The sequence below is a fragment of the Gasterosteus aculeatus genome, chromosome 3 (genome assembly GCF_964276395.1).
Source record: "Gasterosteus aculeatus chromosome 3, fGasAcu3.hap1.1, whole genome shotgun sequence".
Taxonomy (NCBI): domain Eukaryota; kingdom Metazoa; phylum Chordata; class Actinopteri; order Perciformes; family Gasterosteidae; genus Gasterosteus; species Gasterosteus aculeatus.
In genome coordinates, this window is record NC_135690.1 from 19,014,968 (window position 1) to 19,038,296 (window position 23,329).

The 23,329-nt window shown below is 46.7% G+C and overlaps 3 protein-coding genes across 8 annotated transcripts; all 3 read right to left on the bottom strand.

Moving 5' to 3' along the window:
• Positions 1-204: 204 nt before the first annotated feature.
• Positions 205-2,677, bottom strand: LOC120816554 (dnaJ homolog subfamily C member 5). Of its 2 annotated transcripts, XM_040172254.2 has the most exons (5): positions 2,577-2,677; positions 1,898-2,018; positions 1,589-1,802; positions 1,198-1,372; positions 205-575 (listed from the first exon to the last, which is right to left on the bottom strand). In XM_040172254.2, the coding sequence occupies exons 2-5, from the start codon at positions 2,002-2,004 to the stop codon at positions 478-480; spliced, it is 594 nt and encodes a 197-aa protein (XP_040028188.2). In that variant the 5' UTR covers positions 2,005-2,018; positions 2,577-2,677; the 3' UTR covers positions 205-477. The 2 variants fall into 2 exon arrangements, with proteins under 2 accessions (XP_040028188.2, XP_040028187.2); XM_040172253.2 differs by lacking the exon at positions 2,577-2,677 and having other exon boundaries at positions 1,898-2,290.
• A 1,067-nt stretch (positions 2,678-3,744) lies between these two features.
• slc4a2a (solute carrier family 4 member 2a) lies at positions 3,745-18,525 on the bottom strand. 3 transcript variants are annotated; one of them, XM_040172249.2, is made up of 23 exons: positions 18,499-18,525; positions 18,259-18,374; positions 17,611-17,721; positions 16,608-16,773; positions 16,314-16,509; positions 16,135-16,232; positions 14,498-14,637; positions 12,211-12,391; positions 11,874-12,009; positions 10,627-10,774; positions 10,341-10,437; positions 10,087-10,271; positions 9,786-10,002; positions 8,703-8,906; positions 8,471-8,619; positions 6,963-7,157; positions 6,647-6,856; positions 6,425-6,514; positions 6,176-6,342; positions 5,684-5,937; positions 5,437-5,606; positions 5,008-5,181; positions 3,745-4,041 (listed from the first exon to the last, which is right to left on the bottom strand). In XM_040172249.2, exons 3-23 carry the CDS (start codon positions 17,653-17,655, stop codon positions 3,961-3,963), a joined length of 3,303 nt encoding a protein of 1,100 aa, XP_040028183.2. In that variant the 5' UTR covers positions 17,656-17,721; positions 18,259-18,374; positions 18,499-18,525; the 3' UTR covers positions 3,745-3,960. The 3 variants fall into 3 exon arrangements, with proteins under 3 accessions (XP_040028183.2, XP_040028184.2, XP_040028186.2); XM_040172250.2 differs by lacking the exons at positions 16,135-16,232; positions 16,314-16,509; positions 16,608-16,773; ... (1 more) ...; positions 18,259-18,374; positions 18,499-18,525 and adding an exon at positions 15,458-15,672; XM_040172252.2 differs by lacking the exons at positions 14,498-14,637; positions 16,135-16,232; positions 16,314-16,509; ... (2 more) ...; positions 18,259-18,374; positions 18,499-18,525 and adding an exon at positions 14,188-14,456.
• A 1,382-nt stretch (positions 18,526-19,907) lies between these two features.
• On the bottom strand, positions 19,908-23,103 carry ttc19 (tetratricopeptide repeat domain 19). Of its 3 annotated transcripts, XM_078100109.1 has the most exons (12): positions 22,948-23,103; positions 22,273-22,415; positions 22,174-22,227; positions 21,988-22,079; positions 21,779-21,889; positions 21,438-21,476; positions 21,305-21,361; positions 21,163-21,224; positions 20,987-21,081; positions 20,737-20,900; positions 20,499-20,661; positions 19,908-20,327 (listed from the first exon to the last, which is right to left on the bottom strand). In XM_078100109.1, the coding sequence occupies exons 1-12, from the start codon at positions 23,064-23,066 to the stop codon at positions 20,167-20,169; spliced, it is 1,260 nt and encodes a 419-aa protein (XP_077956235.1). In that variant the 5' UTR covers positions 23,067-23,103; the 3' UTR covers positions 19,908-20,166. The 3 variants fall into 3 exon arrangements, with proteins under 3 accessions (XP_077956235.1, XP_040028090.2, XP_040028093.2); XM_040172156.2 differs by having other exon boundaries at positions 22,174-22,415; XM_040172159.2 differs by lacking the exon at positions 21,305-21,361 and having other exon boundaries at positions 22,174-22,415.
• Between the last annotated feature and the right edge of the window lie 226 nt (positions 23,104-23,329).

Consider the following 23,329-nt stretch of genomic DNA (forward strand, 5'->3'; position numbering starts at 1 on the left):
CAGTGGGCCCAGTAGACCCAGTAGACCCAGACCAGGTTGGAGGGTTGTGTTTCTGCTTTGAGAAGCATCAGCATGAGCTGAGAACGCCGGCAGGATAAGAGGAAGAAGTGACATAGAAACAGGAATACTAAAGTACAAGTACTTTAAATTATACTTTAGTACTTTTCAATACTGATCAAATCAATAAATTTCACAATAAAAGCATTATTATGCAGGTTGTGTTTTATTTTCAACAGGAAACAAACTTCCAAAACAAGACAATATTTACATCAAACAGACTCAAGATTATACTTAAATCTGTAATAGATTAATAAAGCACCGCCCCTAAAATACCAAACATCCAATCAAAGCAGGATTTGCACCAAAACGTCAATCGGGTTTAAATATGTGACAAAACCAGATAAAAAATGGATCAGGTGATCATGTGACGTATCGGTCAGGAGGCCCTTTCCGACCTGTTGTGTGTCAGAAAGTCTTTCATGTGAAGGTGTCTCCATATCGTTTGTGTCCATCACTGATCAGCTGGGTTTTCTCACTGGGGTTCAACGGCTGCTGAACAACTGGAGCGTCGACGCCTAAAGACACACAAACAAAGAAGGGACACTAAGACAAAATATGAATAAACTACAAAGTAGTGATTGGTTCTGATAAACTGTTAACAAATGTCACCATCAGAGGAGGCTTCATGATTATCTGCGATTGGCTGAAACTGATACATCCACATGTCTCTGTAGTAAGGCCACATGTTGTAATGTTACCATCATAGGGGTAACTTGTTACATCAAATGGTAATGCCCTGGCGGTGGCTATTAGGATTGGTTCTATATTTGATTACAAGGACGATGGAGTAGAGAGGGTGCGCCAGGAACCGTGAGGTTGGCAGTTTGAACCCTGGCTGTCTCTGAGCAAAACACTCAACCTCCAGAATGCTCCGGGCAGCCCTTAGGTCTGCACCCTACCCCCACTGTGTAAATGTAAAACCATGGGTTAAAAATGCAATGTGGCTTTGGATAAAAGTGTCAGCTAAATGACATGAAACGATTACGTTCATTTATATTTATTACATTTTAAATTTAGCTCAGTGGCCACAACACACAACTTTTTACTTTTTGTGTATGTATCTAATAGAAGAAACAAATTCTTATATAGAAGAAAAAAGACAGTTCCACTAAAAGTACAAAGATCTCGTTGCCTCACCATCGTCGGGGTTGTTGCGGATCTCTTCCTCCAGGTCGTCAGGGGAGACGTAGTCTGACCCCGCCCCCTCACCTGTGGGCGTCGGCTTCAGCTTCCCAAAGCAACAGTTACAGCAGCAGCAGAGACAGCAGCAGCAGTAACAGCCCGTCAGGACGCCACAAACCAGAAAGAGACCCTGAGAAGACACCAGGAAAGATCAGGATCAACTACACCACCTTGGACAAGACCCTGAGGAGAGACCAGGAAGCTTCAGGCTTCACCACACCACCTGAGACCAGGAACAGGCCCAGTGGAGACACCAGAACCCACCAGGATCCACTAACCATCTGATTGAAGCCTCCTATCATATCCCTGGTCACTTGTTCACAGAGACAGTATAAGCCCCGCCCACCTTGGCCCACCAGGTGGACAGCATGAAGTAGGTGTTGACATTGTCCTCTCCAAACTGCTGGGCCACGTAAAGGCCCAGGGACCCGTAGGAGTCATAGATGTTCCTCTTGGTGAGGTCAGACAGGACGGCGTGGGCGCTGTTCAGCTCCTTGAACTTCTCTGCTGCCTCCGGGTTGTCCGGGTTCTTGTCTGGGTGGAACCGCAATGCCAGCTTCCTATTGCCACACACACACACACACACACACACACACACACACGTGTGTTAACACACAGCCTGATCACCTGGGGCATCTGAGTGGGAAAGGCTTACCTGTAGGACTTCTTGATGTCGTCATGACTGCAGCCTTTCTGCAAACTCAGGACCTGATACAGAGATTCTCCAGAGGTGGACAACGTTCTCTGTCTCCCGTCGGACATCCTGAGAGCATCGCCTGTGACAACAAACATTCTGTCACTAGGGATTTCCAATCGGTCGCCTGCCCAGTCTCTACAGACTGAAGATTCCTTTGTGCTGGACCCCTTTCCCTCACTAACAGGGACCCGTACTACTGAACACATGCTGCATTCTGCATCAAGCTGATGAAAGACCAATGTTTCTTCTGGTACCTGTTAAGAAACTAAATGTATATCCCGTTGCTCAGATAGGGTTCCAACGTGCAATACACTAGTTTTAATGTATTATTGAATTTTGAATATATAATACTATGTATATATATATTAGCATATTTGTTTTGACACACGTTCTCATGGAATTAAATGAGAAGGTGTGTCCAAACCTCTGACTGTATACATAAATATAAATAGACGGTTAATCAAACGCAAGTCCTCATTCTTGTTAAACCAACTTAAAGTTACAAAAATCAAACCCAATATCTGCGCCTGAGACGGGATACACCTGATTATGTCCTGCAGGAGGGAGACGTGTTCTTCTGCCCTGTGAAGGAAGCACAGTTACAGACGGCTGAAGGGCACAGAGACAGAGATGGTACCTGCCTGTTGGAGGGTTCCGACGAAGCCTCTACCAGTTATCCGTCTTCCTGGCGTCTACCTGTGCAGGTGTTTCCCCGACGTCTGTTGGCCGAGAGGATCTCTGACAGCCTCCATCAAACATTCAGCAGCCATCCGGCTCAGGTGACCCCGAGGCGCTACGCCTTCTTGTGTTTCACTGAGCCGTTCCGATGGACTCATTGTGAGGGGAGGACAGGTCTCCATGACAACCAGGTGAGTCAGGTATTGAGGGAGGCGAGGGGTCAGACAGGTAGACAGACTGACAGATACTCCTACTTCACTACACGAACAGAGTAAAGTAACAGCGTCCTTCAAATAATTATATATTAAATAATATGGATGACTGCTTATAATGATCCGAACAGGAAGTAACTCAACAAGTGACTCAGTCCGAGGCTAGCTGGTGGAAATAGCTTAACATTTAGCACACAGACGTTTTATTTTGTAGTTTCCTGCCTCTTGTGTCCCTGGTTTAGCTCCACTTCCCGTCCTGTCATCCCCAGTGATATTCTGCCGTGTCCCTGATTGTTTCCACTTGTGTCCAATCACCTGCACCTTGCCAGTGTATTTAAGCCGCGTGTGTCTTTATCACGTCATTGAACGTCGTCGCGATGGTGTCGGTGAGGTCCTGCCCCGTATTTGGCCCCTAGGCACTACACTCGAGTCCTGCTTCCGCCTACCCACTCTCATCAGGGGGTGAAGACCAAATAAAGCCAAAAGAGACATCAGCCAGAGACCTTCTGGAAGTCCATTCTCCAGTTCCCAAAGAACAGCAGCGAAGCAAGAGGATTCAGACTCTGGATTGGCCTAGTCAGTGTGGACCTCAATCCCAAATGTTGTGGCTAGACCTGAAGCCGGGCTACGCGCCAGATGTCCCTCCAACTTGATGTGTACACACCTTCTTGCGCAGGTGAACAAAGCATAAAAAGTGCAGGTTTATAGACGGAGAGACAGTATCTTAGCAGCTTTGAACTCATTCTGCTCTTTGATATAATGTTTAGGAAACTAATTGCAAGATTGTGGTTCATAGGTTTTAAAGATGTTCCAATGCATGATGGGAGGAGCTGCATATCTCTGCAGTAACGTCCGGTTCCTGTCAAACCACGCCGCGGCAAACGTACAGTACATAGTAAACAATGAAACGCGTCATTATGCATAGAATGAGCATTTAATGAAACGTCACCAGGAACCCACAATAGAAACAGAGATTCATCCAGTTAACGAGATCTTTAAAACATTAAGCAGAGTAACAACACCAAGTCAGAATGATAAAAACAAGTGTTCAGTCCCCTTGCTCCGCTACAGGATACATCTCATTTATGCTAATGAAAGAAGTGGATCAACCAATCAGGAGGCGCCGTTAGGTCACACGGGCATCTGCAGCTGTGAGTACTCGTCCTGTCCCTCCTTCTCCTCCAGGTGAGGCTCAGCATCATCAGCGTCCAGCTGCCAAGACCAGAGGTCGTAGGTTAGCACTAGGGATCGTTGTCATGGCAACAGCATATAGAACATGTGTGTTTACTGACCCGTGTTAGCAGTGACCAGTAGCGGCTGGTGATAAAATGTTCTAGGTAGGGTAATCAAATCAATTTAAGCAAACATCCCACGTTCATTTAATGCAAAACAATTAAAGTATCAAAAAAACATTAGTACTTTGCAGTTCAATATTTAATCCAATATGATAAAGACTAACAATTGTAGCACAGATTGCACTTAAATTGTACTTATAATGCCACTTATCTATAGCAAATTTCAACTGGCTTATTTGATGAAATTGCACTTTCTTGTTTCTTGCTCTTCTGAGTTTGTTTCCTTATGGTTGAAATGTTCTTTCGCTTTGGATAAAAGCGTCAGATAAATGACGTGTGATGCAACATGAAAAAAAAGCAGTAAATAACACTTATTTTTGTCACCGTCACAAGTCAGTATGATATAATACATATGAAATTACAATCAGTATGATATGATTTGTACTTATGTCTGTTGTGTCATCTGCTTGAATGGTGATACAATCCGTGCTCGTTACTTCCTCCAGAATTCCATCCATTGTCTATTTAAGGACGCTGATCGGCTAAATTGTACGTCACACACAGCAATTGGCTAAAGTGCTTCTTAGACCCGCCTTCTGTGGGCAATCTTGAGATTGGTCCTAGCGCAGCTAAATGCGCATGAAGACAGGGTGTGAGTATGACAGGCAGGGACGTGCAGGAAGAGCAGATAACTGTCATTTTTTACAATTTAATATTATTTTCTTTCTTTTTTTGGCTAGGGGAGGGGCGCACCAGGTGGGGCGACGCCCCATTTCCATCTATTGGCCAGCCGCCCCTGGCAGTGACTCTTGTTAGCATTGACCGGTGTTAGCAGTAACCCATGTTCTGTGCCGCGTGCTAATGATGACCAGGTGTGACTCACACTCTGCAGCTCTCTGCGGTTGAAGAGGCGGGGGAGCAGCAGCATCCTCACCGGGATGGTCAGCAGCAGCATGAAGGGGAAGGCCAGCGCCGCCGCTGTCGCCATGACGACCCACAGAAGGGAAAGACATGTCAGCTGGACAACAGTGAACAGGTGCATCCTCATTGTCCGTACCTGTGAGGGAGCAGAGACAGACTGGTAAGGTAATGGTCAATCTGTGTATTTACAAGTGCCTTTTATAGAAACTGGACTGCGTAACACTTCTTTCCTTCTGCATTCGAACATGATTTGCTGCTGTCGGATCCAATCAAAGAACAGTCTGTCACCAGAACCAAGTTACCAGAGCTGGCAATCATGTCTAGAAGCAAGTCACCGGAGCCGTGACTCAGGTCCAGAAGCTGGGGCGCCGGCCAGTGAGTCAGTCCTCACCTTACGAACGTAGTTGTTGTCTGGGTGATACTTTGGGGGCATCAGCAGCAGGACAAGTCGTTCGGTGAGCTGGATCCCGTTCAGAGACATCACACCCATGTAGAGGAAGATCCCGAACAGAACTGCGAGAGGGATCTGACGTAGAACCTCCCCGATCACAATGGACAGGCCTGAGGCGGGACGGGATCCAGATCAGACAGGGTAGTAGTAAAAAGTAGAAGTAGTTGTAGAGGCGCACCAGTCGTACCCACTAAGACAGCAACCAGGAAGCCTGTCACCCGCTGCTCCTTGACCTCCTGGATGCGGGGCTTGTCTCCGGGAGCCACGGCTTTGGTCAGGACTGTAAGGGCGTTGGTGTGGGTGACGGAGCGAACTGTGGCAGCCGACAACCAGGGCAGACCAAACAACGCCGAGACTCCGCCCACCACCACAATGATGAGGAGGTCCAGGTGAAAACCAGTTCCCTTCATCAGCATCCGTTCCTTCTTACTGACAATCAGCCTGACCGGCAAACACAGGAAAATTGGTTAATATTAGGTGAAGTAATTAATCCTTTGTATTAAGCCATGACAGCAGTAATCCGTGTTAGCAGTGACCAGTGTTAGCATGACCCGTGCAAGCTCTAGTCCTTGTTAGCATTGAGTTGTCTTAGCGGGGACCTGTGTTAGCACGTTAGTAACCCTAACACTAACCATGTCAAGTAAAAAGCAAAGACAAAGGCATAAATAAAATGTAGTACGCTGTGATCTGGGACTCCATGAAGATGAGGATGAAGACGAGGATGGCCGGCAGGATGCTGGCGGCCATCATCCAAACAGGAAACTGCCCATCTGACCCCAGAGGAGAGATCAACCAACCACGCTTCTCTGGACTGGACACTGAGAACCCACTTGGCACGTTCAGTTTCTGTCAGCCAGTAGGAAGAGGGGAGTTTAAATGTCTGTCCATGCAACTTCAGCAGGTTGCTATGACCTGCCCAGGAGCCAACCTGGGTGTAGGTGTCCTCCACGCTGTAGTCCACCAGCACCATGATCAGGATAGCGATGGGGACGCCAAAGTCTCCAATGCTCCTACGGAGCTGTAACACACAGAACAACAGCGTATTGATCTGTTTGGTAAATGCACCACTTCGTACTTTGACTGTGCCTTTGTGCCTTTATCTGGATGTGTACTTGTACTAGTACCCCTGCTTGTACTTGTATTAACTGACCTTCCCAGGAAAAAAAGAGCTGTTCTTGAACTTGCGTAGGTAGAAGGCGATGAAGTAGGTTCCCGCCATGAGAACGAAGGACAGCAGAGCTGTGTTTGGTTCCCCAATAACCTTCCCGGTGTTCGCACCAGACGTTGTGAAGTTGCACGGAGATGGAGACATTGTGTGGTTTCCATGGAAACAGTTTTGGAGAGGATGGTCCTGAAATATCTGCAAAAGACAAACACGAAGAAGAAATAACTCAAAGTGGCTCCATAGTCAGACGTTGGTGGCGCCGGGAACAAGGCTTGGTATGGACCTGTGACCCCAACCTCACCTTGACCAGTTTTGCAAAGGTCTCGTAGATAAAGATGAGGGAGATGAGAAAGGAGAAGATCTCTTGGGTGAAGCGAGAGACGAAGCGAACCAGGATGCTCCCCTCGAAGGCCACGGTGAGGAGGACAATGAGCACCAGCCAGAAACCAATCCAGACCCGACCTGTCAGATACTCAATCCCGTTGTCTCTACAAAACTACACACAAACACACCGGGTATGTTCCTTAATAAGAGAGCGGGCCAGATAATGAGTTGGGGAAGTCCTAGATTAATCACAAAGAACTTCACAATCACGACTGGCTGAAGTAAAACATTTTAGAGCAGGGGTGCCAAATATGGTAATCGACCGGTCGTTTTAAAACCTAACAATGCACCGTTGGTAGCAGATGGTGACGTGATGATGTGCAATTCACAGGTAAAGTTATTTATTTCGAACAGGGAAATTCATATCTAAGGAAAAACCAAAGAGGACCAAGCACATAACTCTGGTGCACACCAGGTGAGGATCTTTCAGGTGAGGACTCATGAAGGTACCTTAGTCATGGGGATGGTGTTGGTGCAATTAAAACAGCAGGGAACACAAACAAACTTTCTCTCTGAGCCAATCAAAGTGTTTTTAGAAGCTCACTCATCTTTCAGGATACAAACGATTCCATCAAATTAATCTACACAGACTCTGAGACGTTCATCTAACTTTGCTCTTCAGCCATTGATTCAGTTTGCTCAGCTCACCTGTGTTACTACCGGCAGATTCCCCTCACTTGCTACTGTGGACCAGGAGATCAAATCAATCATCATCACAGAATATTTTTGCTTTCCCACCTCATAGGTTTTCATAGATTTTGGATTTTGGACCCAGTTCCTGCCACGGCCCTGCTGCCAACTGCTGCTGCTATCATTATTATTATTAATCACTGTTACTGTCATCATAAACCAACATTACTGACTTCTTGGTGGTTCTATCTCATGGTGGTTATTTCTGATGGTGGTTATATTTGATGGTGGTTACATTTGATTGTGGTTATTTCTGATGGTGGTTACATTTGATGGTGGTTACATTTGATGGTGGTTATTTCTCATGGTGGTTATATCTCATGGTGGTTACATTTGATGGTGGTTATTTCTCATGGTGGTTATATCTCATGGTGGTTGTCCCTGCTGTAGTCCTGTCGTAAACCTGGCTTAATATTTCAATCATTTCTGTTATAGGAATGTAATGTATTTTGTACATCTTTTACGTTGTTCATTCTGTACACATTACATCCATTGCAGACTATTCATCCGGGGAGGGGGATCCTCCTCCAACGATCTCACTAATGTTTCTTTCTTTCTCCTCCCCCATCATCACCAAGGGTTTTTCATTTTTTAGGGGGGTTTTCTTGTGCCGATGTGAGGGTTTCAGGACAGAGGATGTCACATGTGTACATACTGGAATTAGCACTAGTAATTAGCAATTTTGGGCGATACAAAATAAAATGAATTGAATCATTACAATGTATGAAATCTCACCATGTAGAAGGCCTCCTCGAAGACCAGCAGGGGTCCAGAGAAGCCAATTACCAGCAGTGGCTGAGCGCCCAGCACGCTGAATACGATGCCCTGCAGAGACGTGGCTACAATGAGCTCCGACACGCCGATCAGACCCTCGGTTTTCTCCCCTAAGCCACAAGGAGAGAACATAGCTGGGGGACCTTCACAGGGAAAAGGCTTCAGGGAAAAAAAGTTCAGTGTCTAGACTAACCCAGGAGTCCCCCGAAGGTGATGGCAGGAGACAGGGCAGCAAAGTAGATGAAGATGACGGCAGCCATGCACTGAGGGTTCAGAGCATCCCGGAGGTCGCTGAGGTACTGAGGGTAGCGCCGGGTCACGTCTCTGATCAGACCTCCAAAGAGACGGCCCGACCTTCTTAGGGGTTCCTCGCCAGGTTTTAAAGGAACAAGGAAGCCTGGTGGAGAAGAACTTAGCTTTGTTACTGTCATTGAGATGGCCTCACAACATTACACACTATCAAAAACCATGCAGGGACTGTGCATGATATCTTAAGACCATGACCAAGGTCGGTTCGTGGAGAACCGGCCAGTTTTATCACAACCCCCTCAGTGGAGGTTAAAACTGGCTGCAGGGTCCTGCTCGGCCTGCCGGAGGACTTTGCTTTCGTGAGAATTACAGAAAGACATAAATTACATTTCTATAAAAGTATCTGAGGGGGCGGCACGGTTCCTCCGACAGTCCAAAGACATGCTCTGGGGATTAGGTTAATCACCAAATTGCCCATAGGTGTGTGGATGTGAGTGTGAATGGTTGTTTGTCTCTGTGTTAGTCCTGCGATTGGCTGGCCAAAAAATCCAGGGGGTACCCTGTCTCTCGCCCGAGGTTAGCTGGGATTGACTCTGCCCCCGCGACCCTGTATGACGGATAAGCAGTTTGAAGATGGATGGATAAAAGTAACTGCTATTCCTAATGACTAATTAGAGAGAGAGAAACACTCTGAGATTGGTACATACCAGCTAACACCCAACAGCGGTGTCACTCCACGCAGCAATGCTCACTTGAAAATGACGGTGCCCACCCACCACCCCTTCGACCGCGAACCATCGCCTATGATGTTAGCGGTCATATTCAGACCAGAGAGTCTGCCCTGGATTCAAACTTCTAACTGTTAAACGTCCAACTTGTCATTATGCAGACAATTATTTTGGGAGAAATGTGAGATGTTAACATGCTGACATTTTCTCTATGGAGGCCAGAGGGTTTGGCTGTAGTCAGGATTTGAACTTCTCTTCATCACACCATCGAGAGAAGGAACTCCTCGGGACAAACCCACCTTTGTCCTGCTGAGCGACACTCTGCTTCTCCTGCAGCTGGCCGCTCTGCTCCTCCCTCTTTTGGAGCATTTCCCGTTCGAAGCGGGCGGCCGAGTGGATGACCTCATTGCCGTTGACGTTGGAGGGAGGGAGGACAACGCTGGAGTCCAGGAAGCGGTTGACTGCCGTCAGCAAGTCCTGGCGGTTGTCAGCCTGGTACGCCGCCTCGTGGAAGAGCTGAGGGGAATTAATTGTATTGTGTCATGTTGGTTCAAGACAGCAGACATGCGGCAGGTGGCGTTAGAACCCACGGGGACCTACCTTGTCAGACATAAGTGTGGAGATGGAGCGTCCAATCTGATGGTAGTCGATGTTGGCCGTAGGCGGGCCCAGCAGAAGGATGAGGAACCTAACAGGAACCGGAACCTCCAGGATGGAGTCCAGCAGCACCGCCTCCTGTAGTCGGACGAATGCCATTGAGGGCTGCTCCAGGAAGCCCACGCTGCCTGCAGACAAATCGGAGGTCTTATTCATGGACCTGGGAACGAAGGCGATGGAACGTGTGTGATGCCTACCAACGAGGACAACTGTGGCTTCAGCTCTTTCTGGGAAATTCTCCATCAGCTTCACTTCATGTTTGGATTTGGAGGCGCTGATAAGCGAGGCATCCATCTGAACACACACATATATATGTAGTACATATGTATAAATAGCTTGTCCTTCACTAGAGCTAGTCTTCAGAGCTTTCGCATGTCCTTCTAAAGGAAAAGTTGTCTTCTGGTAGAGGCAGAGGAAACAGCTGTTAACACTTATGCTTTAGCTTATTACAATCTAGGAGTCTGTCTCCAGTTTTCTTCTTACCGTGCACCTTTCCCCGTCAGCCTCTCTGTGATTTTTCAGAGTCATGGTGGGCTCTGATTGGCGACTGTGTCTGTCCATCAATGTGGCCATGTTGGCTGCAGAGATGTACTTGCTGAACAAGTTGTGATCTCTCTCATCACTGGGATGACTGAAAATAAGAAATACATTCATTAAGATGTTGTCCTGTCCCTGCATAAGTCAGTGGATGGATCATTAGATGGATGAGTCATTAGGTGGATGAGTAAAGAGATGAATGGATAGGTCACAAGATTGATCGTCACTACGTGGCCGAGTCATTATGTAGATGTCATTAGAGGGTGGATCATTAGATGGGTGAGTCACTAGGTGGGTGAGTCAAAAGGTAGGTGGTATTTGGGGGGTGAGTAACTAGGGGGTGAGTCATTAGGTGGGTCAGTCAATAAGTGGGGGTGAGTCACTAGGGGGTAAGTCACTGGTGAGTGAGTCAAATGGTAGATGGCATTAGGAGGGGGTGTCACTAGGTAGGTGAGTCACTAGATGGATGAGTCATGAGATTAATGAGTCACTAGGTGGGGGTCATTAGGGGGTGAGTCACTAGGTGGGTGAGTCAATTGTGGTGGTCATTAGAGGGGTGAGTAATCGGGGGGTGAGTCACTAGATGGATGAGTCATGAGATTGATGAGTCATTAGGTGGGGTTCATTAGGGGGTGAGTCACTAGGTGGGTGAGTCAATAGGTGGTGGACATTAGAGGGGTGAGTAATTAGGGGGGTGAGTCACTAGGTAGGTGAGTCACTAAATGATGAGTCATGAGATTGATGAGTCATTAGGTGGGGGTCATTAGGGGGTGAGTCACTAGGTGGGTGAGTCAATTGGTGGTGGTCATTAGAGGGGTGAGTAATCGGGGGGTGAGTCACTAGATGGATGAGTCATGAGATTGATGAGTCATTAGGTGGGGTTCATTAGGGGGTGAGTCACTAGGTGGGTGAGTCAATTGTGGTGGTCATTAGAGGGGTGAGTAATTAGGGGGGTGAGTCACTAGGTGGGTGAGTCAATAGGTGGTGGTCATTAGAGGGGTGAGTAATTAGGGGGGTAAGTCACTAGGTGGGTGAGTCAATAGGTGGTGGTCATTAGAGGGGTGAGTCATTAAGGGGGTGAGTCACTAGGTAGGTGAGTCACTAGGTGGATGAGTCATGAGATTGATGAGTCATTAGGTGGGGGTCATTGGGGGTGAGTCAATTGGTGGGTGTCATTAGGGGGATCAATGAACCTGTGTCTGAGCAGCAAAGCTTGGAGGACGTTGGCTCGGTCTTCAGCTTTTATCTGATCGCAGATCACCATCTGCTCCACCATCTGCTGAGCGATCCCCGGCAGAGTCTTCTGCTTCAAATCCAGAAGCACCGTCCCTGATCATACATACCGTCATGACATCACACAATGACATCACACAATGACATCACCACAAGCTGGTAATGAGGCGACATTCTAAATGTCTTTTCATGAACATTTTTAAGAGCACATCACTCAATCAATCAGAACATGTTATTACACTTGTCAGATGCTATGCAACGTTGCTGCACTGAGGGAGCAGCAGAGGGCCTCCTCACCGTGGGAGATGGTTTTTCGTAGCTCCAGCAGCGAGCGGAAGGACAGCGAGGTGACGTGGGGCCTCCCCCAGCGCTCCGTCTCCTCCTCCACCTCCTCCTCGAACTCGATCCACTGAGCCGTCTCCCTCCACTGAAGCTCCTGGTTCCCGTCGATCACCAGCTCCTTCAGCTCCACGAACACCTGGACGCACACAGGTGTTACTATTTACATATATGTAGTGACATGTGGACCTCTTCACTGTTTATACAAACATTATGAATAGTGACGGGTTCACTATTTATATATAAATTCCTCTTTGTCAGATTGAGGGCCTCATGTTTGTTTCGCAAAGTGCGCATAAAAGCATGGCGAGGTACGAACAAGGCGCACGGAGGTAAAAGCGCAGACTGCCTGTCGCGAGACCTGAAAAGGTCCAATCGCGCATTCCGTGTCATGCATATGTATTCAGGGGCGTGTCAAGGGGAACGTGCGAGTTTCCCATAAAGAGATGGGAGGGCGCATGAAGTGCGCCAAATGATGTAATCTGCAATGTGTACAGAAACCACCTGTTGAAGCGCGCCTCCGTTTTGCGGTGAAAATTCTCATCTTCTTAAAAGCACAAACCAGATTGCGGGTTTGCCTCCTGGTGAAATGACAGCAATCCGAGCCAGACAGTCGGCAAGTTTCTATGATATAAATATTTTTATTTATATAACTGATCACCAGAAAGTGCGGAAACCCCTTTCAATAATCTATTATACCAGAATGACTACAAATAAACACAAACTAGGTCAAAATACAGCTGCACGCCTTTTAAGGAAGGAGGTTTGAGCACATTTTACCGATTTTAGTTTCATTCCACTGGTACCCGTGCATTTCAGAATTTATTTTAAAATTCTTTTATTTGCTTTTAAATCTCTAAATGGTCTTGCCCCATCGTGCCTCTCTGAACTTCTGCACCCCTACAGAGCCGATCTCTCAGGTCAGCTGACCAGCTGCTCCTCAGGGTTCCAAAAACGCGGCTGAAGCTCAGAGGGAATCGAGCAGCTCCAAAACTATGGAACGAACTGCCGCTGCACATTAGACCTCCTCACTGTCTCATTTTAAAACTCTTTTTTCTTTGGCTTTCAACACTACACTGTAACAAATTGCTGTACATTTACGGTGCATTTCTAACGGTATCTTACAGTATGTCATAATAACTGTAACATACAGTTAAATTTCCATCCCTTGCTTGTAAATTAACGGCCAATGTCATGAATAAACAGTTAAAGCTGTCAATTTACAATAATAGAAGACTACCGTAATTCAACTGCATGTTACATATATTTTATGAAGGGATGGAAATACACATACAAGTGCAGTGAATCACAGTCCATCTACATCTGTTGTAGGTTAATGTATGGAAGCCCATGTCAGCCACTGAGAAACAGGTCCTGCAAGTCATCATAATGAGATAGTATCTCATGAGATACGATGATGACTTTGACTTACAGGACATTACTATACATGCAGCTGTCACTTTGATCCAAAACGCCCATGGTTTGACATAATTTTATTTGGAGTAATTAAGGGTTAGGTGTCTTGCTCAGTGACACTTCAACTTGTAAAGGTATACGGTTATAAGTAAACGGTAACATTCTGGTATTTATAACACAAAAACAGTAATCGTATGGTAAGAAACTGTAATCCAATATACGAAAACATACCGTAAATTACGGTAGGGCACTGTAAATAAAACAGTAAGTTACTAGGGTCGACTGCCAGTAAATTGCAGTTAATTCACATTAAATTTGTTCAAGTTTACGGTAATAATAATAATATAATACAGTAATCCATTTTACAATAACATAGTGTAAAAACCACTTACGGTATTATACCGTAAAATAACGGTAAATTCCTGGCGGCCTTACCAATGAAAATAAACCAGACTATATGACACTGGATGCTTACAGTTGATCAAACCAAAGATAAACAATCTGGGATTGAATAGATACCTTTCTTTGTTGACTCTTCAGGTCCAAACCAACCATCATGAAGAAAAAGACAAACTGAGCGCAGAGAGAGACGAGACGAGAGTTTACCTCCCTCCACCTGTCTGACTTTACCCGTCTCATTCTACCTGTCTCACTCTACCTTTCTGAATGTACCTGTCTGACTCTACTCGCTTCAGTCTCCCTAGCTGACTCTACCCGTCTCTCTCTACCTGTCTGTCTGTCTTTGTTGTTTTCTAAACATTGTGCGATGAGAACTTTCTGACTTGAGGTCAGTTGAGGTAACAGGTTAAGGTACGCGAGCCCCTCTGACCTCATGAGGTGTTCGGTCTGGTTGCTGGTGGGACGGTTCTTGGCAGCTGATCTGATCTTTGGTGACTTGGACGATCGGCCCTCTGGAGCTCCGCTTCACCAGGTGACACCTCACTGTCGGGACATCGGCCAATCGGTGACCTGAAGGAGCAGACATGAGCGTGGGATGAGATCAAAGGTTAAAACCTGATTCACACACACACACACGCACACACACACACACACACACACACACACACACACACACATGTTTACATGACTTCCGAGGACATTACATTGAATTACATGATGGAGTCGGATTATAATGTATAAGTCTTTCTCCTAAGAGCAAGATATGATGATTGACATGAAGGGGAGGCAAAGTAGCACACAGACCTGCTCATCTGCACTCAACTTACCCCTCACCTCAACCCGTACAGCTGATTACCTGACCCGGCTCAAAACGGTTTTAGTGCAATAAACACACAGTGTGGTCTCATGGGAACTTTCTGCCGTCTAATAGAGTTTCAGACTCGAATGAGCTTCAATGAAGAACCTGTAAGACGAGACATGAGCTCTGAATTATCCAATCAGACAGACACAAGGGGTGTTCATGCTCTGCAGTGATGTGATGGTGAGTTTCAGGTTTCTTCAAAAAGAAAATCTGGGAAACTGGAGGTTTTCGCATCACTTCTTGATTTCTTGGGAACAATCAACCAATTACATTCCAGCGTTAAGTCAGCTGACTGATGAAAAGCACTGCGGTGGATCATCGTGTGAACGAAGGAGGAAAAATACTACATATATACGTCGTCCTCACATATGTTACTTTCCGTGTCAATCACTTTTACCCCCAGTATTTATTATTTTACAAAGGCAGCTTTGTGTCTCCCAATCAACGGTTTACATCTGTGACATCATCGCAGTGGACATCACACGGGGGGTCACAGCTAAGGAGGGTTAGTAGTTGGTCACTACTCACTGAGATCACCAAACACCTGACGAGAAACGTTGGCTTCGTGTTGATCGCGGAGACCAACAGTCTCTAGAACCAGGACCAGAACCAGGACCATTCCCAGACTTAAACAATAGACAGAGGCCGTGGGCTTGGCATGGAGCACCACGTTGTGTTTGTGTCACATGATGAGGATCAAGAAGCGACACAGAGCTCTTTCATGTTGGAAAACATTCCTTCAGTGTGTCAGTCAAATTGCCCCGGTGCATGCTGGGAGAGAGTCCACATCCGGTATTTACAATGACGATGCTAACATGCTGAGCTTAGCTTAGCTTAGATCAGTTAACACAGCTGATGATGATTGAATATCTCTAGTTAGTTTCTGATCATAGATACACCTAATTAATCTGAAGGTGGCGCCAGAGGACGAGTCAGAGGATCCATAAAGTTATTACAGTTCAGTTCTCCGGTTTAATGTCTTGGTTCTCTGGACAGTTATCTCAGTACAACTTCTCTAGTCTACGATCTCTGGTCTCAGTTCACTGGTTTAGCTTTACTGGTTTAAACAATCTTGTCTCGGTCCTCTGCTCTCTGCTCTCTGTTCTAAGTTCTCTAGTATAGTTTTTCAGGTATTGGTATATTTTTGTTTGTTAAGCGTTTCATAGAAACTACATGTAATGAACACATGTGTTGGTCTAACTCACTCTTGTTATCATCCAGGTCGACGCACATCAGCATTTCCGCCTCGTCGGCGCTGTCAGCGGCACTTCTCGGCGTGATGTCATTGGGTGAGACAGTGTCACTGGGAAGGGGAGGAGCTACAAGTTATGTGGATTCAAACAAACTTCAAGTCCCACATTCACCTCCCAGGTGTGTGCCTCACCTGGGGGCAGGAGCTGATCGCTCCTCTCTAATTGGACCGTGGGACTTAACCTCTCCTTCCTCCCGGTCTTCTACTATGGTGGCCGCGGTGGAGCCTCTCCGGCCCTCCATCCTCCCCTCGGTGGTCCTCTTCCTCCTGCTGTCAGCGGGCGGTTTGGACAGAGGTTGATGGACGTGGCGGGAGAAGACCCGGTGATCTGCACCAGGGAAATCTTTTTCAAGACTGGGTCCCAAGAACCTTCTCAAGGAACCACTAGAACCCAGAACCTGCACCGGCTATGGTTTTGTACCCTACCCTCAAAATCCTGCTCATTGTAGACTCTATTTTTCTCCGGTGGGCTGCAAGCTGAAGGACAAAGGATCTGCTGAAAACCCTGAATATCGAAGACCTTGTTCAGGTCCACCTCCTCTTCTTCTTCATCATCACTATGGCGCCGTAGAAAAGGAAGAGGAGACAGAGACTGTAGGTGGAGAGAGAAAAAGATTAGGTTCCTCATCGTCCATGCTTGTGATGGTTCCTCAATGACGTCCCAATGTAATCTGGTCCCTGATTGCCTCATTTTCGTAATGGCTGCTGGACCCCGGTCCTCATGACGGTGCTTTAAACATCAGATATATAGTCCTTAGAGGATTTCAAGTGTTTTTAATGGAAAGCTGCTTGAATTCGATGTTGAATGTGTCCGCCCCCCCCCCAGTTACCATGGAACCAACATCTAATCCACTGGTTCCCACACGTTTTCTGTTGAGATGACATAGGAACATTGACATTTGAACCTTTCTGTGTGTGAGGTTCCCACAGAAGGAGACGCAGATGAACTTCCTGTTGTGTTTACAGAACATGTCAGAATAAAAGCACAGTGATGACTGTAAACAAACAGGAGGAACCTTCAACACACACGCTGGTTCTTATGTCGTCGTGGGGACCCTCATTAGCATAGCCTCCCTTTGATGACACCCCCAAAATGGGTTGTCCCTGTCTCTTCTTTTTGTTTTTGTTTAATGAATTGCATTATAACCCATAAACTTTAAAATAGTTTTAATTTCTAAAATAAGTAGATATTACCTCACTTTTCCTTCAGTTTAAATAAAAAAAATGAAATACTCTAAAAAGTCTTATTATAAAGTCTTATATGAACTATCTTCACACCTTGTTTGCTATTGTATTTGTTATAATTACATTTCATACTGTTTAACTGGTGTGTATTAGTGTGTGCCCCCCCCCCACTGATAATCTGACTATGAGCTGCCTAGAGACGTAACGTCTTCGTACTTTAACGAGATCATCTGTTGAGACTCACTGCAGACAAACCGGTGTCATCAAGAGAGTTCTGATGGTGGCTCATGGCTCCTTCAGGGGTCAGAGGTCAGAGTGTGTCTGAAGGTCAACAGATGAGTTCAAGCAGCACAATCTGGAGGAGGAAATACTGGAGGATATTGGAGTGTTCTTACTGAAAGAAAAGCGTTCATGGACTGAATCTGAATCCTCAGCATCCTTGCAGCACTGATAAGATCAGAAGATCAATCATCATTTCTCATCTCACAATCATCATTTCTCATCTCACATCATCATTTCTCATCTCACAATCATTTCTAATTGGACATCATCATTTCTCATCTCACATCATCATTTCTCATCTCACATCATCATTTCTCATCTCACATCGTCGTTTTTCATCTCACATCATCATTTATCATCTCACATCATCATTTCTCATCTCACATCATCATTTCTCATCTCACATCATCATTTATCATCTCACATCATCATTTCTCATCTCACATCATCATTTATCATCTCACATCATCATTTCTCATCTCACATCATCGTTTCTCATCTCACATCATCATTTCTCATCTCACATCATCGTTTCTCAAATGACATCATGAAAACACACACCACCTGTACCGTTGTAGAATAAAAGTTGAAAGTGAAGGAATTGACTCACCTCACCAAGGAGACTTCTCATTGGGTGAGAGAACTACAGCTCCACGCTGCCCTCTGCAGGACAATAGCAGAAACTACAGGAAGTCCTGCTCACCGGAGGGACGTCCAACTGTGAAACTAAAGTGCAAAGACATCCACTTGCCTCCTGCAGACCATTTGAATCACGTCCTCCAACGAGATCCGCTTGTTGCGATCCATGAAAACTGTGTGTGAGTGTGTGTGTGTGAGTGTGTGTTCATACCTGGTAAGTGTGTTGTCGTTGTACAGCAAAGAGACAGAAACAACCTGCAGCTACTTTTATACCACATCCCCTGAGTGTGTGTGTGTGTGTGTGTTTACTTAACCTGTTAGCACAACAACAATTAACTTCTCAGTGTGTGTGTGTGTGTGTGTGTGTTTAGGTCATGTGTTGTGTTTGTGTGTTTTCATAACATCAGTTAAACATAAAGAAAGTCTTTCTCACGTGTGTGCGTTTTCTTGTCCTTGCTACATAGTGAGGACCACTGTATTTAACCGATGGGGACATTGTGTCTCTGACCCTTTTAGTGCTTGTTAGTCATCAGCTTTGATAATCGACTAAGTCTGTGGCCTACACGCTTTAATATAAACACATATATAACGTCACCAGACCAAACTCATTTAAATAGTGTATCCATGAATAGACGTAAACTCATTATCATATTTAAAGGTTAAAATAGGGAGATTTGAATCTTTTATATTTCGTCTTCACTTAACAGCAGCTAGTCAACTTTATCTACAAGTAACAAGTCCACTAAAGGGACACTGTTAGAGGGACATGGTTACTGGGACAGGGTTAGGAGGACACGGTCTAGAGCAGTGGTTCTCAACTGGTCTGGCTCCAGGACCACCATCACGCCTTAATGACACGTCGAGGAACATTCTCAACTTCTCAAATGTATTTAATGAAAACATGGTGCAGTTTGAACCTGAGAGTACGGAGACAGAATACGTATGCCCATTAAAAAGGGGTCCGCGACCCACCAGGGGAGAATCACTGGTCTACACGGTTAGAAGGACGTGGTTGGACAGGTGACCACCAAAAGGTAAGTAACTATGAACTACAAGAAGACATGTCTGTCCCTCTTGTGTGTGTTAAAAATACTGTCTTCAAATACTGAGAGCATGATGTCCACTGGAGTGAAGACACTTAGAACCCGCCCACCCCATCATGTGATCAGTCAAAGACTTGATCCTGCTGTTAAATGCTGTTTACATAACTATCGATATTTCATTTTCTGTAAAAAATATTAAACTGAAGAAGACAAGTGAGGAAATATGTACTTATTTTAGAAATAGAATTATAATGTAATTATTAAAAATAGAAAAGGACAACCCATTGTGGGGGAAGTCATCAAAGGGGGGCTAACGACGGTGTGTGTTTATGGTTCCTCCTGTTTGTTTACGCTCATCACTGTGCTTTTATTCTGACATGTTCTGTAAACACAACAGGAAGTTCACCTGCGTCACCTTCTGTGGGAACCTCAGACTCTGTGACAGCGACACACACACAGTAATAATTGCAGTATTCATGTACTTTGTGTATTAGACTCAGGACCTTAAGGCGTGAGAACATCGGTCTCAGGTAACAACTTGTTGCAGCGACACCTGCTGGTCAAAGAGGATCGATGCAGCTGTCACAACACATTTATTACACTTTTACATTGAAACACAAAATACACAGAGAGGGTTCTTCCTCTGCAGAGCATGAACGAGTCAATGAAGTCAACGACTGAATAAAAGGTCACAGGGGTCACCAGGATCCTGGAAACATCTATGTCCAGTCTGGAGGTCCAGTTTGTTGCTGTGGACCATCACACTGTCTGAGGGATCATTATCTCTCCTCCACCTCCGGAGAACCCATTCAGTCCACTGACACACTGGGAACCAATCACTGCTCTGTAGCCTTTGTCTCATCCTCCTTGCCCTCCTGGCTCCTCTTCTTCACCTCCTGCAGCCCCTCCTGGATTTTCTCCACAGCCTCCTGGTCTCCGGCCTGCCGAGCAAGACCCAGAGCCTGCAGGTAGAACCTCACCGAGTCCTCCAGCCGGCCTGATGGACCACAGTTAGAACATCAGACTAGATGTGAACCGGCACGGCCGGTCGCTTGTCCGACCTACTTCAGCTGAACCCGCGTTCCCATGGAAACCAGGCTGACGTAGGCGTTTGGGAGTGGTTCCACCTAAAGTAGGTCAGACTCAGAGACCTTTGACCTTTCCTGACCTTTGTGCAGCAGGATGCCGGCCATGTTTCCCAGGAGCACATGTTGGTCGGGGTGCCCGGTTGAGCGGCTGAGATCCACTGCGCGCTGGACCAGCTCAAGCGCGTTGTCATGGCGACCCTGCAGGTCCAGGATGGTGGCCAGGTCGCTCATCAGCACCAGAGTCTGACAGGTGACAAGATGGTGGTGTTCAGGTGCCGTCTCAACGTTTCACAAGAACGTGTCCACCTGTTGTCCTACCTGTGGGTGGGTGTGTCCCTGCTCCTGCAGGCAGATGTCCAGAGCTTTCTGGTAGTCTTGTCCCGCCTGTTTCAGATGCAGTGTTGACGCTCGGTATCGAGCCCGAGAGTCGAAACACAGACCGAGCAGAAGACGGGTCTCCTTCCTCAGAGCCTCCTGCTCCTCTGAGGACAACAGCAGCGTTACTTAAGAGCCTGTCTTTACCTGTCCGGTCTACCTGGACCCGTCTGTTGTGTGGCAGGTGTCTCACCTGTGAGATCCTCTACAGCGGTTTCCTTATGTTTTTGCAGTTTGGCCTCCAGAGACTCCGTACAGAACGCAAATCCAATCTCCGCAAGCTCCGCCCTCAAACACACACACACACACAGTCACCTTTCTGACAGGAAGTGAGATCAGAGATCAGAGACCTGAAGCGTTGAATCTTACTTGTTCTGTTCAGCGTAGATGGTGGCGAGTTTCAGAGACATCTCAATGACAGCGTTGTCGTCCTGGAACAGACAGGGAGGCAGTGAGAACAGCTGAGTGGACGGAAACAGACACACACACACACACACACACAAACACACACCTGAGGCATCCCTCCTGACAACATGAAGCTCATTGCTGCTTTGAAGAGTTTCTCTGCCTGAGAGGAGGAAGAACAACCAGCGGTCTCACTGCCGTTGCCGTAGTGACAAGGTGACTAACGGGTCGGTACTCACGTGGTCCAGCTGACCCTGGACGTACGCCAGGTTCGCCATCTGACAACACACACAGGCGGAAGAGGTCAAAGGTCCCACCCAGAGCTCTGTGACCTTTGACCTGAGAGGTCGACGGTGGAGCATGTAGTACAGAGGGTGCGCCGGGAACCGCAAGGTTGGCGGTTCGTGCCCCGGCTGCCCCGTGTCCCGTGTTGAAGTGTCCCTGAGCAAGACACCTGACCCCTAATTGCTCCCCGGGCAAAAATGTATAAAGCCGCGGGTTTAAAGTGTGATGTAAGTCGCTTTGGAGAAAAGCGTCAGCTAAATGACCTGTGATGTAACGAGAGGTGGGCGGGGCTTACCAGACTGTAGGCGTAGATCACGGCCTGGTGGTTGTGAGTCTGATGAGCCACGGCGACGGCCTGGTGGAGGAGGCCCGAGGCGGCCTCCAGCTGACCCCGTGACACACTGAGCTGAGGGCGGAGGAGTGTTAGTACTAGAGTCCTGGTAGTACTAGTACTACTGACCCGCGGGGAGGAGGAGTGTCAGTACTGGAGTATTAAAGTACTACCTTAGCCTTCTTCAATAACAAAATCATCTCGTCCTCTTTCCTCTGAGCTTCATCTCGTCGGTCTTCATCAGCACTGCTGAACAGAGAGAAAGCTACGCACACACACACACACACACACACACACACACTGTACAGTAGCTTGAAATCCACAGATTTGTGACCTGAGTTTGGTGTGACTGAACGTACCGATGACCGCCATCAGACATCTTCTGGCTGCTCCTCTTGATGCTCCTCCTCCTCCTCCTCCTCCTCCTCCTCCTCCTGCTCCTCCTGCTCCTCCTTCACCTCCTCCTCCTGCTCCTCCTTCACCTCCTCCTCCTCCTCCTGCTCCTCCCAGGGAGTTAAGGAAGTTTCTCCCGATGGGGTCATGTTCGCTAACTTTTACCCAGCATGCCGAGCGCTTCCCCTTCACAGCGCTGCTGGTTGTTCTGGAACAAGAGAGACAGTTCATCTTTTAGTTACACCCACATCTCCTTCCTTTGTGTCCTAGCCCCTCCCACAAAGGACGCGTGGAGAGACAAGGAATGTGAGGAGAGGAAACGAGGAAGCTTCACGTCTGTCTGATTGCAGCGGATCTCCTTTCTCTTCCACGTCTCTGTCCATCTGTCTCTCACTGTGTCCATATCTCTGTCTGTCTGTCTTTGACAATGTCCCTGTCTCTCTCCACGTTTCTGTCCATCTGTCTCTCACTGTGTCCATGTCTCTGTCTGTCTTTGACTATGTCCCTGTCTCTCTCCACGTTTCTGTCCATCTGTCTCTCACTGTGTCCATGTCTCTGTCTGTCTGTCTTTGACAATGTCCCTGTCTCTCTCCACGTTTCTGTCCATCTGTCTCTCACTGTGTCTATGTCTCTGTCTGTTTTTGACTATGTCCCGGACACTCTCCACGTCTCTGTCCATGTTCCTCTCGCCGTCTCCCTTCGTGTCCATATCCCGTGTCAATCTGTCTCTTCCCATGTACCTGTCTCCGGTGTTTGGGACGCAGGTGTACCGTCCCCGAACAGTGACGTGTCCTCCTGAACACAATAACCTGCTCAGAGTGTGGCTGAGGACGGCGCGTCGCACGCCGGAGGCCGCCATCTTTACTGTTTACATAAGGAGCGGATGTCACTGCAGGCCTTCAAAATAAAACCAACGGAAGCAAAGATGGGTCAATTTAAGTAAAAGACTCGAGTGGAATATTTGTTGGATTTAAATCTCAGAACACAGTGAAGACATTGTAGAAATATAGTAATATAGTAAGAAATAAAGTGTATATATATATACACTATAACGATACATTGTTATGTATGTTGTATTATCTATAACATTACACATAGATATTAAATTAAAAATGACACTGT

What these genes read in the sequence shown, in the direction of transcription:
- LOC120816554 (XM_040172253.2), bottom strand. Translation starts at nt 2,145, where the DNA reads ATGTGTTCAGTAGTACGGGTCCCTGTTAGTGAGGGAAAGGGGTCCAGC. An exon ending in TGTCCACCTGGTGGGCCAAG is followed by an intron (nt 1,373 to 1,588) that starts GTGGGCGGGGCT and finishes GTGTCTTCTCAG; the next exon opens with GGTCTCTTTCTGGTTTGTGG. An exon ending in CCGCAACAACCCCGACGATG is followed by an intron (nt 576 to 1,197) that starts GTGAGGCAACGA and finishes GTGTGTCTTTAG; the next exon opens with GCGTCGACGCTCCAGTTGTT.
- ttc19 (XM_040172156.2), bottom strand. Translation starts at nt 23,066, where the DNA reads ATGGCGGCCTCCGGCGTGCGACGCGCCGTCCTCAGCCACACTCTGAGC. An exon ending in TGATCTACGCCTACAGTCTG is followed by an intron (nt 21,477 to 21,778) that starts GTAAGCCCCGCC and finishes GTGTGTTGTCAG; the next exon opens with ATGGCGAACCTGGCGTACGT. An exon ending in TCCAGGGTCAGCTGGACCAC is followed by an intron (nt 21,362 to 21,437) that starts GTGAGTACCGAC and finishes TCCTCCTCTCAG; the next exon opens with GCAGAGAAACTCTTCAAAGC.
- slc4a2a (XM_040172249.2), bottom strand. Translation starts at nt 17,655, where the DNA reads ATGAGCCACCATCAGAACTCTCTTGATGACACCGGTTTGTCTGCA. An exon ending in CGACCTGGATGATAACAAGA is followed by an intron (nt 14,638 to 16,134) that starts GTGAGTTAGACC and finishes CTGCTCCTTCAG; the next exon opens with GTCACCGATTGGCCGATGTC. An exon ending in TCGAGGAGGCCTTCTACATG is followed by an intron (nt 7,158 to 8,470) that starts GTGAGATTTCAT and finishes GTTTGTGTGTAG; the next exon opens with TTTTGTAGAGACAACGGGAT.